Here is a 20461-nt window from a genome sequence, read left to right as displayed (position 1 = left end):
CGCAATAACCCTCTTGGATTGTCCCGGGGGGAGGTCTGCACCAACAGTGAAGCCACCTTTTGGATGAGATTCGAAACTCAGTTGGATACAAAAGATCCTGTGCCATTGTTTAAAGAAGAGTAGAGGAATTGCCCTGGTATCCCAGTCAACCTTTATCCTTTAAACCATGAGATATGGAGTGTAGTGATAATCCCACAGGGCTAGCAATCCAGAACCCCAGGCTGATTAATGTCTGGATCATAGATCCAATTTCCAGCGTGATTATGTGGTGAGATTTGAATCCTATAACATCTGGAATAAAGAGCTGGCCACATGGTGATCATGTGACCACTGTCAAATGTTGTAAAGATCCATCTGGTTCATTAATGCACTTTCATAGAACAGAGAACATTACAGCGCAGTACAGACCCTTTGGCCCTCGATGTTGGGCCAACCTGTGGAAAAGATCTGAAGTCCAACTGTCCTACAGTATTCCAATAAAGTTGGTGAGTCTATTGCTGTTGCAGGCAGTGCGTTCCACACCCCTACTACTCTCTGAGTAAAGAAATTACCTCTGACATTTGCCCTATATCTATCAGCCCTCAATTTAAAGTGGTGTTCTCTCGTGCTAGCCATCACCATCCAAAGAAAAAGGCGCTCATTGTCCACCCAATCTTGTATGTCTCAATTAAGTCACCTCTCAGCCTTCTTCACTCTAACGAAAACAGCCTCAAGTCCCTCAGCCTTTCCTCATAAGATGTTCCCTCCATACCAGGCACCATCCTGGTAAATCTCCTCTGAACCCTCTCCAAAGCTTCCACATCCTTCCTATAAATGCGATGACCTGAACTGTATGCAATACTCCAAGTGCGGCTGCACCAGAGTTTTGTACAGCTGGAGTATGATCTTGTGGTTCTGGAAGTCAATTCCACTACCAATAAAAGCTAACACATTGTGTGCCTTCTTAACAACCCTATCAACCTGGGTGGCAACTTTAAGGGATCTATGTACATGCACACCGAGATCTCTCTGCTCATCTACACTGCCAAGAATCTTACCATTACTCTTAATTCCCATTGCACCTTCCAAAGTGAATCACCTCACACTTTTCTGCATTAAACTCCATTTGCCATCTTTCAACCCAGCTCTGCAGTTATCTATGTTCCTCTGTAACCTGCAACATTCATCAGCACTATCCACAACTCCACCAACCTTAGTGTCATCCGTAAAATTACTAACCCATCCTTCTATGCCTTCATCTCGGTCATTTATAAAAAAGACAAACAGCAGTAGCCCCAAAACAGATCCTTTCAGTACACCACTAGCAACTGAACTCTGGATGAATGTTTCCCATTAACCATCACCCTCTGTCTTCTTTCAGCTAGCCAACATCTGATCCAAATTGCAAAATCACCCTCAATCCTATGCCTCAGTATTTTGTGCATTAGCCTACCATAAGAACCTTTTCAAACACCTTACTGAAATCCATATACACTACATCAACCACTTTGCCCTCATCCACTTATTTGGTCACCTTCTCAAAGACCTCGATAAGGTTTGTGAGGCATGACCTAGCCTTCACAAAACCACGTTGACTATCCCTAATCAACTTATTCTGCTCTAGATGATTATAAATCCTATCTCTTATAACCTTTTCCAACACATTCAGGTTTTCATGCTGTCATGCCAACAGTCAGCGAAACTAGAGAGCTGATCATCAACTTTAGGAAGCAAGGAGGCAGCCACATCTCTATCTGTATCAATGGAGCTGAGGTGGAGATGGTGGAGAGAGTCAAGGTCCCAGAAGTGACTATCACCAACAGTCTGTCCTTGACGACCTACGTCGATGCAATGGTCAAGAAAACACAACAACGCCTCTTCTTCCTCAGGACATTAAGAAAATTCAGCTTGTCCCTAAGGGTCCTCACCAACTTTTACAGATGCACTGTAGAAAGCATTCTATCTGGATACATCATGGCTTGGTACAGTAACTGCTCTGCCCAGGACTGTATGAAACTACAGGGAGTTGTGAACGCAGTCCAGTTCATCAAGCAAACCAACCTTCCATCCACTGACTCCATCTACACTTCTTTTTGCCATAGAAAAGTAGCCAACATGATCAAAGACCCCTCCCACCCCGGTTATAATCTCCTCCAATTTCTTCCATCGAGGGCATAAGATACAAAGCATGTGCACCAACAGGTTCAAGATTAGTTCTTCCCCGCTGTTCTGAACAGACCTCTCAAAGTTCAAATCTAATGTCAATCTTGCTTTTTGTGCACTGTCTTTGCAGCTGTAACTTTGTATTTCTTGCTCTGTTCAATCACCTTATGGTTGTTGCATGTTATGATCTGTCTGTGCTGCATGCAAAACAAAACTTTCCACTGTACCTAGGTACATGTGACAAGAATAAATCAAATTAGATCAACAGTGTGGGTTCAATTCCTGCACCAGCTGAGGTTACCATGAAGGTAACTCACTGGTCTAGAAACACTAACTTTCTAAAATCTCTCTACATATGGGTCCTGGAGAGTGTTGCTGAACAAAAATACTTTGGAGTGCAGGTTCGTAGTTCCTTAAAAGTAGAGTTGCAGGTAGATAGGATAGAGAAGAAGGCGTTTGGTATGCTTTTCTCTTATTGGTCAGAGAATTGAATATAGGAGTTGAGAGGTCATGTTGCTGCTGAACAGGACATTGGTTAGGCCACTTTTGGAATATTGCATGCAATTCTGGTCTCCTTCCTATAAGAAAGATGTTGTGAAACTTGAAAGGGTTCAGAAAAGATTTACAAGGATGTTGGACGATTTGAGCTACAGGGAGAGGCTGAATAGGCTGGGGATATTTTCCCTGGGCACTGGAGGCTGGTGACTTTACAGAGGTTTTTAAAATCATGAGGGGTGTGGATAGGATAAATAGACAAGGTCTTTTCCCTGGGGTGGAGAATTCCAGAACTAGAGGGCATAGGTTTAAGGTGAGAGGGGAAAGATATAAAGGGGGCCTAAGGGGCATTTGTTCACACAGAGGGTGGTACGTGTATGGAATGAGCTGCCAGAGGAAGTGGTGGAGGCTGGTACAATTACAGTATTTAAAAGGCATCTGGGTGTGTCAATGAGTAGGAAGGATTTAGAGGGATATGGGTCAAATGCTGGCAAATGGGACTAGGTTAGGTCAGGACGAGTTGGACTGAAGGGTCTGTTTAAATGCTGTGCATCTTGATGACTATGACTCTATGTTGCCAGACCAGCCGAGTTTCTCCAGCACCCTGCGTTTTAGCTGGAGCAGGGATGGCTATTGCTTGCTTGGCAGTAATTGAAGGTGAAGTTTAGAGGTGGGTGTTGGGCGGGTTGGGGCAGGGGGGAGTGGTTCTCAGCGTAAGGGAGCGCTGTCACGGGCTTGTTATTTGAGGGCTGGGAAATGGTGAATGAACTGTCAGCGCTTCTCAAAAGCTGGCGAGCTCTGGGGACCTTACGGAAGTAACAGGAGAGGGAAGGGAAGTTTTACTCGGTGCCCCAGAGCAGCCGGAAGCGTCAAAACTCAGCCGCTTTACCAGCGGGGAGAGAGACATCCCATCCTACCGGACCATGGAGATGGGAAGCCTGCTGTTACTGCTGCTCTGGGCACTGCCTCAATCCGGGACGGTGAAGGGGGAAGTGGTCCGGGATTTTAAGGAATGCAGCTGGTTCTTCCAGAACAAGAAACCTCCGCAGGGATTCCCAGTGCGGGGCCGGTTCAGAATCTGCCAGCGGTATAAGAACCATTACCACTTTGCCACTCTGTACAACAGCGGGCTGCGGGTCCCAGTCTACTCCGCCTACAGATACCCCTGCAGTATGGGCCAGAGTGCGGGCTACAGACCCAGCCCCTGGTTCTACGAGCCGCAGGTAAAAGAGCTCCGGGGATGGTCGGTGTCGACTGACTGGCAATAAGTGGGGGAAACTTTAGGACACACAAGTGTCGCTGCACCATTCTGGTTCTGTGTCTGTCTGCTTGTGGCTCCCAAAGTAATCTAACAGGAGCTCAGTTCATGGCTGTGAGCCAAGACTGCAGCCAGACATTCCGATCCGTATCTATGTACATACAGGCTGAGGGAACAACTTCCTGACTCTATATTAAGATTAAGCTGTATAGGGTACTGTGCACAGTTTTGGTCTCCATACTTGAGAGGGGATGTCCTGGCACTGGAGGGGGTGCAGAGGAGGTTCACCAGGTTGATTCCGGGGTTGAGAGGGTTGGCTTATGAGGAGAGATTATACCCATTGGAATTTTAAGAAGAGAGGGGATTTTATAGAAACATGTAGAATCGTGAAGGATGGAAACAGCAAGGTTGTTTCCACTCGGAGAAAGTGAGGACTACAGATGCTGGAGATCAGAGTAGAGAGTGTGTTGCTGGGAAAGCGCAGCAGGTCAGGCAGCATCCGAGGAGCAGGAGAATCGACGTTTCGGGCATAAGTCCTTCATCAGGAAAGTTGTTTCCACTGGCGGGTGAAACTACAACTAGGGAGCATAGCCACAAGAGTTGTGAATCCGTGGAATTCGCTGCCCAGTGGAGCAGTTGAGGCTACCTTGTTGAATGTTTTTAAGGCAAAGATAGATTTTGAACAGTAAAGGAAGTAAGGGTTATGGTGAGCAGGCGGGTAAGTGGAGCTGAGTCCATGTAAAGATCAGCCATGATCTGATTGAATGGTATTGTCCATCTGGTGTTTGAACAAAAGTACTTTACACAGAGGGTGGTAGGTGTATGGAACATGTTGCCAGCAGAGGTAGTAGAGGCAGGCATAGTAGATTCATTTAAGGTGCGGCTGGACAAATACATGAGTATGTGGGAGCAGAGGGATACAGATCCTTTGGAATTGGATTGATAGATTTAGACAGCGCAGGCTTGGACGACCGAAGGGCCTGTTCCTGGGCTGTAAATTTTCTTTGTTCTTTGGTTCAGCAGGCTTGATGGGCCATGTAGCCTACTCCTATTTCTTATGGTAAATACTTTCATCTTCAGGGAATCCCCACAGTGTGGAAACAGGCCATTTGGCCCAACCAGTCCACACTGAAGAGTATCCCACCCAGATCCATTCCCTATTACTTTATATTTCCCCTGACTAATGCACCTAGCCTACACATCCCTGAACACTATGGTCAATTTAGCATGACCAATTCACCTAACCTGCACATCTTTGGATTGTGAGAGAAAACCGGAGCACCCGGAGGAAACTCACACAGACTCAGGGAGAATGTGCAAACTTCACACAGACAGTTACCCAAGTCAAAATCGAACCCGGGTCCCTAGCACTGTGAGGCAGCAGTGCTAACCACTAAGCCACCACGTCGCCTAAATATCTTATGAATATTCTTCATTTTCTTCACTCCTTCTACTGGAAGCTCTGCCTTCAGTGACACTGGCCCTAGACTCTAATTTTGTCACTAAACCTCCCCACCCCCACCTTTAATGCCCCTGCACTCTAAATGTGTCTGCACGCTTAATACTCCTGGTAAACCATCTGGTCTGCACTTCAGGTCTCAGTTTAAAGATAAAGAGTCGATTTTCCTGCTCCTTGGATGCTGCCTGACCTGCTGTGCTTTTCCAGCGCCAATTTAATCTAGATTCTGACCTCCAATATCTGCAGGCCTCACATTTGCTGAGTTGATTTTAACCTTACTGCGAATCCTCTTGCAAGGATGCCGACCTTGAAGAAGTTCTCCTCCTCTCTCTCTACAAGAATCTCAGTGAGTCTCTCTCACACTGCAACTCCCAGGTAATCTCCTCTGCCCTGAAGCTACACTTGGCTACCTTCTCTCCAGCCCCACCCACCTCCCATTTATATCTCCACCCCGGAGGCTCCCTGTCTTCATTCCTTCTGAAGGACTTTTGCCCGAAACATCGATTTTCCTGCTCCTCGGATGCTGCCGGACCTGCTGTGCTTTTCCAGCACCATTCTAATCTTGACTCTGATCTCCAGCATCTGCAGTCCTCACTTTTGCCTAGCACCCATGTAAAACAGATGAGGAAATGTATTTTCATCTCAGGGAGATGAGAGTCTTTGGAATTCCCTTGCTCAACAAAGCAATAGACGCAAAATCACTGAATTGTTTTTAAAGCAGAGCTCGATAGATTCTTGGTTACCAAGGCGATGAAAGATTATCGGAGGTATGCAGGAATGTAGAATTGGGATTGATATCAGACCAGCCATGATCTTACTGAATGGCGAAGCAGGCTAGAAGGGCCGAATGGCCTACCCTTGTTCCTTGTTGGATATTCATATCCTTATTTGGCTTGGTGTCGATCTTTTGGCTGTTAGACCTCCAACAAACACCCATGCTTCAGCTGGTATTCTGTAAATGCAGGTTGTTTTTGTGGTTGCGAGTGGTGGTATTGTCCATCTGGTGCTGTGGGGTGAGAGTGTAGCAGGGAATCCCAAGCCACTGTCCATAGTTGTCGGCTCTGAGACAGAGGGGCTTGAGCAGCATTGGCTATTGCAAGAAACCTGAAAGGGTCATGTGAGAAATGAGATGGGGTCAATCTTGACTTCGAGACCACAGAATCATAGAATTGTTATAGTGCAGAAGGTGGCCACTTGGCCCATCATGCCTGCACTGGTTTTATTAACTAGTGCCAATACCTACCTGTTCCCCACCATACCTCTACATGCCAGATTCCTGTAGTGGGGAGGTAATGGTCTAGTGGCTTTATTGCTAAACTATTAACATAGAGACCCAGGTAAAGTTCTAGATTATCTGGTTTTGAATCCTTCCATGGTAGATGGAGGAATTTGAATTCAACAAAAATCTAGAATGAAGAGTCTTAACGATGACTGTGAAACTGTTGCCGATTGTCAGAAAGACCCATCCAATACACTAACGTCCCTAAGGGAGGGATACCTGCATCCTTATCTGGTCTGCCACAGCAATGCAGTTGACCCTTAACTGCCCTCTGGACAAAAAAAATGCTGACATCCCGTGATTGAATAAAACATGCTACTATCCAAATACTCATCTTGTTGCATTTTCAAACATTGCGATGAGATTCTTGATGAGAGTCTGTGAGCTGCCTATAAATGTGGCCCCATCCCAATTAATATGCTGTTTCCTATCCTACTGCCCACCACTTGGCTTGGCTTGGGCATGATTAGTCAGCTAGTTAGGACAGTCAGGGTTATTATCCTTTCCTCATATTGGAGAGGGGGAGCTTAATCACACAATCTCTACAATGTGGAAGCAGGCCATTCAGCACATTGAGTGAATGCTGATCCTCTGAAGAACATCCCACCTTATCTGCTCCACAACTACCTGATGAAGGAGCAGTGCTGCAAAAGCTAGTGCTTCCAAATTAACCTGTTGGATTATAACATGGTGTTGTGTGATTTTTAACATTGTCCACCCCAGTCCAACACCAGCACCTTCAACTCACCTTATCCCTGTAACTTTGCATTTCCCATGGCTAATCCATCTACCCTGGACACCCATAGCTGGAATCGGACCTGCGTCCCAGGCACTGTGAGGCAACAGTGCTAATCACTGAGTCACCGTGCCACCCACCACTCTCCTGGAATTAGGGAATGATTATGGGAGAGGAAAGTGGCTGAAACATCAGCTATTGCTGTTGCAGGTGGGGAACGATGGTGTATTGTTGTGAGGGAATGAGTAGGCAGTACAGAGGCAGGTTGAGAGTTAGTGGAGTGGGAGAACTGGGTGCATGAGAGCAAGTAAGGGAAGCTTCTGTGTGCAATAGTGAGAGGGGTAAAGCACGAGCCTTGTGAAAAGAGGGTGCAGTAGCAGAGATAGTCAGTAAGATTGCAGAGACGATGGTAGCACTGACCCTGGCAGAACAAAGGCAGGCATTGACCTTATCCTTACACTGCTGGACACTCCTCCAGATAGCTGAGACCACACTGACCAAGGTGGCAACCTCAGACTAGGTTGGCAAGACCTGGTGCCACGGTCTCCTTTGGCCATCCCTGGGGAAGAGGATGTTCCTCGTCTGCATCACCCTATCCACTAGATCTTCCAGGTGCCTGTCTGCAAATTGATACACCAAGTGCCCCTCATCTGTCACATCTGGGGGACCATTCAGGGCATCTGTTTTCAAAGACAGCATTGTCAGGGATCTTGGGTTATCCTGGGGTGGCATGGTGGCTCAGTGGTTAGCACTGCTGCCTCATAGTATCAGGGGCCTGGGTTCGATTCCAGCCTCCAGTGACTGTTTGTGTGGAGTTTACATATTCTCCCTGTGGTTATGTGAATTGGTCATGCTAAATTGCCCGTGGTGTTCAGGGATGTGTAGATTAGGGGTAAGTGTTGGGAATGGGTCTGGGTAGATTGCTTTTTGGAGGGTCAGTGTGGACTTGTTGGGCCAAAGGGCCTGTTTCCACACTGTAGGGATTCTATGATCTGGGCAGTGGCGAATTCTTCTGCTGTGGTAAGTGGGAGACTCAGGGCAGCATCAGCAAGATGTGCACCATTGGGATAAGGTAGTTTGTTAAAGTGGCGGGTTTGGTAAAACAGGGTAAGAAAACCTGCTATGGCTCACAAAGAGAAACTTAAGGAAATCAATGCAATGTGAGAAGATTTAGTCCAGAGTCTGGATTCACATCTCCTCGAGTCACTCTATCCTGACACGAAACCTATGGTGTGTTCCATTTTTCAATTGGTTATGGGATATGAATATAGTATAGGGTTACATTTAACTGCAGGATATGTTACAAAGACACAGGATGCATTATTGCAGTGTTATATGATCTGTCCAACTCTTGCAACATTGTCAGATGAGACCACAATGAGAGGTTTCTTGAATATAATATTTTCTTTACCTTTGCAGTCTGTTAGTATTTTTTATCAGCAATATTCTTTAGCACAATGAGACCAAAAATATTTGAGTGAGCATGGCTGGTAAGGCCTAGATTTATTATCCATTCCAAAGTGCCCTTGAGAAGCCACTGGTTAGCTGCTTTCCTGAACCCCACTGCAGCCTATGAGCTTTAGGTAGACCCATAATGAGGTTAGGGAGGGATTTTGATCTAGCAAAACGAAAGGAACAGCGATATATTTCCATGTCGAGATAGTGTGTGGCTTGGAGGGGAAATTGCAGATGGTGGAATCCGCAAGTATCCGCTGTCCTTGTCCTTTTAGTTGGCAGAGGTCATGGGTTTGGGAAATGCTGTTGAATATTTTGGTCTAAAGCTGAGTTTCCAGTACCATTCGATGTTCCTTGAACAGGGGCAGTCTCAAGGGATCATTTGGTGAATTTGCAATCTTGGATCAGAGATCTGCCTGCAAATTACACTAATTAGGAATTGGGTGTGATTAACAGGTGTTTGGAACAGAAATTATGAATGCAGAGTGGATTAATTTCCTGGACAGCATTCCCAGCAAATGAGAAAGTGTGCAAAGCCACAGCCTGAGATTGAACAGACGATGCAGTGGTTCAGTAGTTAGCATTGCTGCCTCACAGTGCCAGGAACTTGGGTTCGATTCCAGCCTTGGTGTGACTGCCTGTGTGGAGTTTGCACATTCTCTCTGTGTCAGTGTGGGTTTCCTTCAGATGCTGTGGTTTCCTCCTACAGTTCAACAAAATGCAGATTAGGTGGATTGGTCATGCTAAATTGTCCATACTGTCCAAGGATGTTCAGGCTGGTTGGGCTGGCCATTGTAAAAATGTGGGGTGTCAGGGATAGAGTTGTGATTTGGGTGAGATGCTCTTTGGTGGGTTGGTGTGTATTTGCTGGGCTGAATGGCCTCTTTCCACATTGTAGGGATTCTATGTTAAATTGAAACCCTGTCTGTTCTCAATGGCAGACATAAAAGACCACATGCCACTCTTCAAAACAAAAACACTAGGAAGTTATCCTTGATACTTGGGTTGGGAATGGGCTGAACGGCCTACTTCCACACTGTAGGGATTCTGTGATTCAATAAAATGAGTAGAGTTCTTAATCTGTTGTATAAGAACCCGAAGTTGCTGGAAAGGCTCAGTAGGTCTGGCTGCATCTGTGGAGAGAAATCAGAGTTAATGTTTCCAGTTCAGTGCCCCTTCCTCAAAACAGAATGTCCTTTTTCACAAAATTAATTCACAGGATGAGGGCTTCACTGGTTGGGCCAGTATTTATTACTGAAGAAGGGCGCATGCCCGAAACGTCGATTCTCTTGCTCCTTGGATGCTGCCTGACCTGCTGCGCTTTTCCAGCAACACATTTTCAGCCCAGTATTTATTGCCCCATACCTTATTACCCAGGGAGTATGGGTAAGAGTCAATCACACTGCTGGGGGTCACATGTAGGCCAGACCAGGTAAGGATGGCAATTTGTCTCCCTAAAGGGCATTAGTAAAAGCAGATGGTTTTCCCAGGCAAATGAGAATGGATTCATGGTGACAATAGACTTTTAATTCTGGATTCCTTTCTTTAATTGAGTTCAAGCTCCACTAGTAGCCGCAGTGGGATTCATACCCAGGTCCTCAGAACATTATCTGGGTCTGTGCATTAATAGTCCAGTGATACTACCACTCAGCCATCAGTCTCCTGGGAAGTTACTCAGTTTAAATCTCATTAAGACCATGTTGTATTCACCCTGAAGTGAGCTGTTGAGTCACTAAGTTATAACAGCAATCATTCAGGAAGCTGTTTCACCACCAGCTTCTAAGGGTGATGTCCACATTAGTTATATCCCATAAATGCAAATAATATAATACGTTGTCAATGTGTGCACTGGGGCTTAAATAGAAGGACCTTGGGTTAGGCCAACTGACCTTCCTCCATTCTATTAGGTCAACCTTTTCTATTTATTTTGTTATATTATTTTATGGGATATGGATGTCACTGGCAAGGCCAGCATTGTTTATCCTGTGTCCAGTTGAACTTGAGAGCAATTCAGATCAGTATAGTTGTTGACTGCTCAGCTGTGTTGATTCCTGGGGAGGTCAGATCACAGTGAGTGTACAGTAATGTTTTCATTTTTCTAACATGTTGATTTGCATTCATTAAAGATTGATGATCAAAACGCCCCTGGCACGATGAGGAGTAGTAGTGCAGATTTCAGTGAGAGACAGGCGGTGGATGAGGATTACCAGGACTCTGGCTATGACAGGGGTCACCTCTACCCCTTTGCACTGAATGAGAAGGAGAGTGCCACAGCTACCTGTACCCTCACCAACGCAGTCCCTGAGGAACATGCAGCCAATGTTAACTGGTACCAGGAAGCAGAGTCCGTTGCCGAGAAGTTGGCATGGATATGCCACAAGTCTGGCCGGTCAATGTATCTCATGACAGGCGCTGCTAACCCCACAAAGACCAAAATGAAAAACAGGGTGTCAGTCCCTGGCCTGGTCTGGACAGCTCTTTGCTGCACCTACTCACGGGACCAGAATAACGATCCCTGTCTCTACAATAATGCAGGATTAGAGGGGCAGAATGTGCTAAGATACAACAGAGACTTTTCCTTTGCCTTCATGAAGCAAATGAAACCAGAACGGAAAACAACACACGTGACTGTGAGGCAACTGCAGAAGAAACTGCGAGTCAGCCAGCTGTTTGATAACTGCAGGGGGATGAACAAAAATGAGGAAGAGGAAATCTTCAGAGAGGTGGAAGGGTTGATTCAGGGTAAAATCATCAATCCTGCAAACAGAGGAAGTTCCCCGTTGCGACCACTGGGTTATGAAGTATGTGTGGGAATCTTCCAATTCATCCACCACAAGCTCCTGGCTCCTGGCCAATCCGTGGTTCGAGTGGTGTTGGAGATCACAATGGAGATTGCCACAACCATCGCTCCCATCTTCCATGGCATCCTTACCATTGTAGGAGTTCTTGCCATCAATGTGTTTGGCATCCTCATCAACAATAATTCTGGTTACTCTGCCAACCTTAATTGACAATAGGCTTGCCTACCTCTGCCTCACTAAGACATTGCACCTCCTTTAGCAAAGCTGCTGTCGGTGGGGCGCTAATAATGACCAGAAACCTCAGGAATATGATTTTTCTCAGGTGGCACTAATTATTACGTGGTCAGCAAGCCTTTATAGGCCCTCTGAATTTTTAATGCCTTCAAGGGGCAAAACCCTTTGTTAATTCAGAAGGACCAAGTGATGCCAGTGGTGTAAACCACCAGAGTTCCTTTTCACAGTAATACTATAGTTTGATCTTCAGCTAACTACTGACTCAGGGATTTCTGTTCTTGGGCAAACTTTCAAGGAAATTAAAATCCCAGTCCTCCCAACCAGTCCAGGACTCGAGGGTTTTGAGTTGACAAAACTACCAAATTCTAAGGGAATCTTTAGACAATTTGTTTGCTAGCCTTTGTAAGGTGTGAAGAGGTAAGTTTGCCACAGTCCCACTCCCTTATTAAAGAGAGACAACTGATGGTGAGTTTAACCAGGCCAGAGGCAAGGTTGAGAAGATAGAACGTTCATGGTGACTTCAGCCAGTACAATAATTGAACAGACGCTGTTAGCTTTATTACAAACCAACCATCCAGCCAACTGAGCTAACCAAACAGGGTTGGGTGAGGGAATCCAGCTGTCAGGCCAATGAACATCTGATCAAAGGATCGCCACCTTTACCTTCAGTATTAGATTTTTCGCTGTGGACAGATTGCCAGTTTCTATGGAGGGCTTTAGAACATAGAACATAGAACATAGAAAAATACAGCGCAGTACAGGCCCTTTGGCCCTCGATGTTGCGCCGATCCAAGCCCACCTAACCTACACTAGCCCACTATTCTCCATATGCATATCCAATGCCCGTTTAAATGCCCATAAAGAGGGAGAGTCCACCACTTGCTACTGGCATTCCATGAACTCACGACTCGCTGAGTAAAGAATCTACCCCTAACGTCTGTCCTATACCTACCACCCCTTAATTTAAAGCTATGCCCCCTCATAATAGCTGACTCCATACGTGGAAAAAGGTTCTCATGGTCAACCCTATCTAAACCCCTAATCATCTTGTACACCTCTATCAAGTCACCCCTAAATCTTCTTTTCTCCAATGAAAACAGCCCCAAGTGCCTCAGCCTTTCCTCATACAATCTTCCTACCATACCATGCAACATCCTGGTAAACCTCCTCTGCACCCGTTCCAGTGCCTCCACATCCTTCCTATAGTATGGCGACCAAAACTGCACACAATACTCCAGATGCGGCCGCACCAGAGTCTTATACAACTGCAACAAGACCTCAGGACTCCGGAACTCAATTCCCCTACCAATAAAAGCCAGTACGCCATATGCCTTCTTCACCGCACTATTTACCTGAGTGGCAACTTTCAGAGATCTGTGTACATGGACACCAAGATCCCTCTGCTCATCCACACTACCAAGTATCCGACCATTAGCCCAGTACTCCATCTTTTTGTTACTCTTACCAAAGTGAATCACCTCACACTTAGCTACATTGAACTCCATTTGCCACCTTTCTGCCCAGCTCTGCAGCTTATCTATATCCTGCTGTAACCTGACACATCCTTCCTCACTGTCAACAACTCCACCGTATCATCCGCAGACTTGCTCACCCAACCTTCTAGCCCCTCCTCCAGGTCTTTATAAAAATGACAAACAGCAATGGTCCCAAAACAGATCCTTGCGGAACACCACTAGTAACTGCACTCCAAGATGAACCTTTACCATCAACTACTACCCTCTGTCTTCTTCCAGCCAGCCAATTCCTAATCCGAACCTCCAACTCACCCTCAATGTCATACCTCCGTATTTTTTGCAGTAGCCTACCATGGGGAACCTTATCAAACGCCTTACTAAAATCCATATACACCACATCTACCACTATACCCTCATCTACCTCCTTAGTCACCTTCTCAAAGAATTCAATAAGGTTTGTGAGGCACGACCTGCCCTTCACAAAACCATGCTGACTATCCTTGATCACATTATTCCTATCCAGATGTTCATAAATCCTATCCCTTACAATTCTCTCTAAGACTTTGCCCACAACAGAAGTGAGACTCACCAGCCTATAGTTACTAGGGTTATCCCTACTCCCCTTCTTGAACAAGGGAACCACATTTGCTATCCTCAAGTCTTCTGGCACTACTCCTGTAAACAGCGAGGACATAAAAATCAAGGCCAATGGCTCTGCAATCTCCTCCCTTGCTTCCCAGAGAATCCTAGGATAAATGCCATCAGGCCCAGGGGACTTATCTATTTTCACCCTTTCCAGAATTTCCAACACCTCTTCCCTACATACCTCAAAGCCATCCATTCTAATTAATTGTGACTCAGTATTCACATCGGCAACAATGTCCTGTTCCTGAGTGAATACTGACGAAAAGTATTCATTCAGTGTCTCCCCAATCTCTTCAGCCTCCACACGCAACTTCCCACTACTATCCTTGACCTCTTTCCCAATTTAACACCAGGATTGCCATAACTTCTTGTGGCAAGTATTATTGGTAGTGACTATCTGTAAATGTTGAACAAACACCTCTGGACTGAAGTGAATGGTGGTTTTGGCATCTTTGAAGGTACAGCACTGACCCAGTTGTATAGCAATCATTTAGATCTCCTCAGAGGTAATGTTTGACGCGGGCATGTGTTCACTTGCTGTCGTCACTTCTTTCCCACATTTGAGGGATTTCTGTTCTCTGCCAATCTATCTCAGAGATATTCAGTGCTTTGACATTCATCAATGTATTTGTGATGAGAATCATAATTATAGTGGTTTCTCCCAGTTTAACTGTATAGAATGCTGGTATTGTCATGAATATTAAAATGGGAAAGCACCACTTCCTCCAAGCCACTCACTATCCTAACTTGGAAATGTAATACTGTTTCTTCAGTGTCTTTGGGTCAAAACCCCAGAACACTGTCCCAAGCAGAAATATGGATGTTCCTATACCTTAATGACTTCAGCAGTTCAAAAAAAAGAGATTTATCACCTGCTCCAGGGCAAATAGGAGCAACAAATGGGTAACACATCCTTTAAAAGAGCCAAAACAATTGTGTATCGCTAGTGGGAGTAGAGATCTTTAGGTCTTTTAAGGGGAGGTGTTGGTCCTGTGATATTATCTCTGGACTATTAATCCAGAGACCCAGGTAATGTTCTGGTGACCTGGGTTTGAAACCCACCATGGAAAATGATGGAGTTTGAATTCAATAATCTGGAATCAAATCTCTAATGATGACCATGAACCCATTGTCAAGAAAAACTCATCTGGTTCACTAATGCCCTTTAGGGAAGAAACTGCCATCCTTACCTGATCTGACCTACATGTGACTCCAGACTCACACCAAAGTCGTAGACTTTTAACTATCCTCTAGGCAATTAGGGATGGGCATTAAATGCTGGCCTAGTCAGTGACGCCTACATCCTGTGACTGAATGGAAGGAAAAAACCTATCTTGGAAGAATAATCAGAATGGGGCTCATTGCTAGAAAAGATTAAAGGGTGGCCTGATGGAGATCTATAAGAAAGTATTGGACAGTGTCGACACAGAGGTGTTCCCACTTACAGGTGAGACCAGAATTAGGGAGATAATCAGTTTTAAATCCAATAGGGAATTCAGGAAATGTCCTTCGCCCAATGAATGGTCACAGTTTAAGATTCCCAAAGAAAAACTAGAAAAGGTATAGGAAGGAGAAAGGAATACAAAGACATCCACATACAATTGGATGAAGAGGGTGAGAAAGGGCACATGTGAAACATAAACACTAGCATAGACCTAATTGGCCAAATGGCCTAATTATGTGAAGCATTTATTTTACTACATTGGCAACACATGGGTAACACATCCTTTAAAAGAGCCAAAACAATTGTGTATCGCTCGTGGGAGTAGAGATATTGATCTGGATATTGATGGAATCAGCATTTGTTGCCTATATCTGATTGCTTTTGAAAAAGTGGTGGTGAGCTACCCATCTTGAATTGACACAATTCACATGGCACAGGGACACCCACAGTGCTGTTCATGAGGAGGTTCTAGATGACAGTGAATATTGCTTTAAGTCAGCATGGTTTGTGGCTTGGAGGGAACCTGGTGACATTCCCATGCAAGTACTGCCCTTGTCCTTCTTGTAGTCTCCATCTGTGTTCTAATACAAGGAATACAAGGAAATTGCAAGTTCAAATCAGGCCACTTGGCCCATTCAGTTGATACTAGAATTTATTCTTCATGTGAGCTAATCACGCCTCCTCTCCCCATTCCTATATTCCGTCAGCCCAGTCTATGTCACAGAGTTGTAGATGTATACAGCACAGAAACAGGCCCTTCAGCCCAACTCCTCCATGTTGACTTGGTTTCCTAAACTGAACTAGTCCTATTTGCCTGCATTTGGCCCATATCTCTCTAAACCCTTTCTATTCATTACGTGTCTAAATGTCTTTTAAATATTGTAATTGTACCCACCTCTACCATTTCCTCTGGCACCTTATTCCATGTACCTTCAGTGTTGCCCTTTAAATCTCGTCCCTCTCGCCTTACGCCAATACTCTCTAGTTTTAGATTCCCCTACCCTGGGAAAAGATCTTATTATAACCTCCACCTCTTAGGCTCCCAGGAAAAAAATCCCAGAGTATCCAGACTCAGAGACTTATAGCTTCTTTCCTAAACCACAAACACTAGAAATGAATTTTGTATTTGCCGTATTAAAAGTTTTCTGAAGCCCGCTTTGTGGTTGCAGTAGTGTCTCTACTCTGGACCAGGAGGCCTGGGTTCAAGTCCCACCCACTCCAACAGTGTGTAATAACATCTCTGAACAGGTTGGTTAGAAAAATAGATTAAATTTTAAAAAAGTTTCTCTTGCCCTCTCGTCTAAATTTGAAGGCTTTGGAGAGGGTGCAGGGGACATTTACTGAACTGACTCCTGGGATGAGGATTTAGCTGCAGTGTATGCGGTCTACAAAAGTATGAGAGGCATAGGTAAGGTGGATAGTCAGAGGTTTTTTTCCCAGGGTGGAAAGGTCAACTACAAGAGGGCACAGGTTCAAGGTGAGAGGGGGAAGTTTAGGGAAAATGTTCCATCCAGAGTGTGGTTGGGTGTCCGGAACGCACTGCCAGTGGAGGTGGTGGAAGCAGAGATTCAGAAGGAAGAGTTTTGTATCTATAGAGTGAGTAGAATTTAGAATGAGCAGCCTGATAGACCAATGGGTAGCAGATTCCATTTAACCCCCCGAAAGAAAATTAGATAAATACTTGTTGGAGAAATACATTGCAGGGAATTTGGGGCTAACTGGACTGCTTTTTAAAAGGACTGACATGGATCTGATGGGCCAAATGACCTCCTCATGCAGTATTACCCTATGTTTCCATGAAATTTCTAGTCTTCTATTGAAGGACCTTCAATCTAGCTCATCGACTCTCAAGAACAGTCTGTTTATATACCCTGTCATATTCTTTTGCAATGTTAATCAATCTGCCTTTATTGTACCATATGGCGTGTTGTTTTAATGTAAAAAGCTCCAACTTTAGTATCCTTATTTGTATTTTCTCATCATGGACACAACTCTAGTGACATCTCTAAAGTCTCAATATCTTTGTAAAATAGCATGACATCCAAAACCGAACACAACACATTAAATGGAATCTTCATGAGTTTTAATGCAGGCTGCTCACCACCTCTATGTTTTCCTTACTCATTCATTGGGTCTGGGCATCATGGGATAGCAACATTTATTACCCGTCGTAAATGCCCTTCAGAAGGTGGTGGTGTGCTATCTTTCTTGAAATTTTCCAGCCGTGTGATGTATGAATCCCATTTGTTAGATTCATAGAAATGTACAGCAGGGAAACAGACTCTTCAGTGCAACTCGTCCATGCTGACCAGATCATCTGCATTAATCTAGACCCATATCCCTCGAAACTCATCCCATTCATATACCCATCAAGACACCTTTTAAATGTTGTAATTGTGCCAGCCTCCACCACTTCCTCTGGCAGCTCATTCCATACATTCATCACCCTCTGCATGAGGTCTCTTTTATATCTTTCCTCTCTCACCTTAAACCTATGCCCTCCAGTTTTGAACTCCCCTGCCCCAGGGAAAAGATCTTGACTATTCACTCTATCCATGCCCTTTCACAGATTTTACTTCTGTAAGATCACCCCTCAGCCTCCAACACTCCAGGGAAAACAGCCCCAGCCTATTCAGCCTCTCTCTATAGCTCAAACCCTCCGAACCTGGCTAAATCCTTGTAAATCTTTTCTGAACCCTTTCAATTTTCACAACATCCTTCCGATAGGAGCCAGACCAGAATTGCACACAGTATTCCAAAAGTGGCCTAACCAATATCCTGTACAGCCACAACTCCTATACTCAATGCACTGACCAATAAAGGCAAGCGTACCAAACATCTTCTCCAATACCCTATCTACCTACGACACTGCTTTCAAGGAACTGTGAACCTGCACTCCAAGGTCTCTTTGTTTGGTAACACTGTGCAGGACCTTAGTATTAAGTATATAGAAGGGAAGGGTTTTATGCTATAACTTTAGAATTCCATGAACTTCCCTTCCTAACAGCCTTGCATTTCTGACATGTTTCCTGTGGTGTCTTGTGAACCAATAACTCTGAAACTCCCAAATTTCTACGAAGTCCCATGTCTCTGAGCCTGGTTCCATTCTAAGCATCTTTGCTGCTGTTATTTTTTACCAAAATGTATTAATTGGAAATAGGAGCAGGTGTAGACAAAACTGCCCATCACTCCTGCCCCATACAGCAGATCATGGCTGACCTTCTACCTCAATGCCGTATTCCCACATGATTCCCATATCCCTTGGTATCTTTAATCTCTAGAAACGTATTAATCTCTGTCTTCAAGAGCCTCAATGATGGAGTGTCCACAGCTCTCGGGAGTCAAAAATTCCAAACATTCAGTACCCACTGAGTGAAGAAATTCCTTCCTATATTAGCTCTAAATGGTCTGACCCTTATACTGAGACTGTGTCCCCTCAGCCAGATCCTTCAGCCACAGAAACAACCTTTCTGCAAATGAATTTATATCTGCTTCAGTGAGATCAACTCTCATTCTTCTAAACTGTAGTAAATATAATGTTATATTGAATTACTATAGAATACAATTCCATATTATCTATACAATTAATATGATCTACATAGCACACTATGTTATACATGTATGTTATTGAATTCCACCTGCTGCCTTATGGCCAATTTCCCTCATGTGGTATATATGAGGTTGGTCACAAGGCCTGGGCAGATGTTATACCTGCTTCTCGGATGCTGCCTGACTGGCTGTGCTTTTCTAGCACCACACTCTCGACCCTAATCTCCAGCATCTGCAGTCCTCACTTTCACCTAGATGTTACACCTCCTCAACTTAATTGGAACTGTTTCTGCTGGAATTATGCCATTGATGATTCTTTCTTTGGCAGTCTCTCAGAATCAAGGATGACTTGCTTTAAATTGATTTCAATGTGATGCAGTTGGCTCACAATGAACTTATTTCACAAACAGTGTGAAGAGCCGTGTGAACAGAACATCTTGAAAGTGCCAAACATGTCAAAACAAAGCAGCTCATGACAAGGATGTAATGAATCCATCTGTAGCCAGAGCAATGTATTATTGGAAGATTACATTCAAAAGAAATGGATCACAGCTTGAAAAGGACCAAGTCAAAGGTCATAGTGTGATGGTGAAGAGATGTAAGGCCAGCAACACTTGATGGAACCCAATAAAGGTTGTTTAGAACAACTCTTTTCATAACTCTTCTCTGTGTTTAATGTTTTACCTCAAAGACTTTTCTCCAGTCGCCAATTTTTTAACATGTTAAATGGACTCAAGTAGAGTTTATGATTGCGATTAATTGAGTGTGTAAGTGTGTGAGGATGAGTCTGAGGATATGAGAGTGTATGTGTGTGAGGATATGTGCATGTAAATGAGCTGCTGTGGGAATATCATACTCCAATGGTTTTATCTCAAAGGTTTTGAGGAAGAATCTTCCTTGTGAAAAGTTGCTTGAGGAGATTTGATCCACTCAATTAATTACTGCTAATAGTCAAGACTGATCATGTCAAATTTTGTTTCTTGGGATATTGAGCAATATATTAATTTACATTTGCAAGCTCATCTTTATTGAAATATTCCACTGTCAAACAGAATAAGGTTCTTAACTAACTTTAATACTAACATATAAATTAATTTATTTTTCATTGTGATTAAAGTGTACAACAACCAAAAATAAATGCAATAATTTTTGTTCTGATGTCTGTTTCCTGACTTTTGAGTTCTATCTGGATCCTATTCATCATTCGGAATTCTTGGAGGATGTTCCCAATGGCCAGAAAGAGTCCAGAACCAAGGGTTACAGTCCAAGGACATGGGGTAGGCTATTGAGGACTGAGATGAGGAATAATGTCTCCACCTAGAGATGGGTGAGCCTGTGGACCTCTCGGCCACAGAAAACTGTTGAGGCTAAAACATCAAATATTTTCAAGAAGGAGACGGATATAATTCTTTGGGTATAATTCTAAAGGCATCAGGAGGCATGGTGAGAAATCACAAACAGGGGACTGAGTTGGATGATCAGCCATGAT

At 44.3% G+C, this 20461-nt stretch overlaps 1 protein-coding gene across 1 annotated transcript; it reads left to right on the top strand.

Annotated features, from left to right (window-relative positions):
• The first annotated feature begins 3418 nt into the window (after positions 1 to 3418).
• Positions 3419 to 20130, top strand: LOC122552607 (endonuclease domain-containing 1 protein-like). Its single transcript, XM_043695356.2, has 2 exons — positions 3419 to 3860; positions 10951 to 20130. Exons 1-2 carry the CDS (start codon positions 3561 to 3563, stop codon positions 11833 to 11835), a joined length of 1185 nt encoding a protein of 394 aa, XP_043551291.1. The 5' UTR covers positions 3419 to 3560; the 3' UTR covers positions 11836 to 20130.
• The last annotated feature ends 331 nt before the right edge of the window (positions 20131 to 20461 follow it).

The sequence above is a fragment of the Chiloscyllium plagiosum genome, unplaced genomic scaffold (assembly GCF_037043375.1).
Source record: "Chiloscyllium plagiosum isolate Xiang-an unplaced genomic scaffold, Cpla_swu_hap1 HiC_scaffold_10, whole genome shotgun sequence".
NCBI lineage: Eukaryota > Metazoa > Chordata > Chondrichthyes > Orectolobiformes > Hemiscylliidae > Chiloscyllium > Chiloscyllium plagiosum.
Note: the sequence above shows the minus strand (reverse complement) of the source record. Positions and strands in the feature narration are given on the sequence as shown.

Coding starts and splice junctions, on each gene's coding strand:
- LOC122552607 (XM_043695356.2), top strand. CDS start 3,561: ATGGAGATGGGAAGCCTGCTGTTACTGCTGCTCTGGGCACTGCCTCAA. Junction 3,861..10,950: donor CCTGGTTCTACGAGCCGCAG/GTAAAAGAGCTC, acceptor CATTCATTAAAG/ATTGATGATCAAAACGCCCC.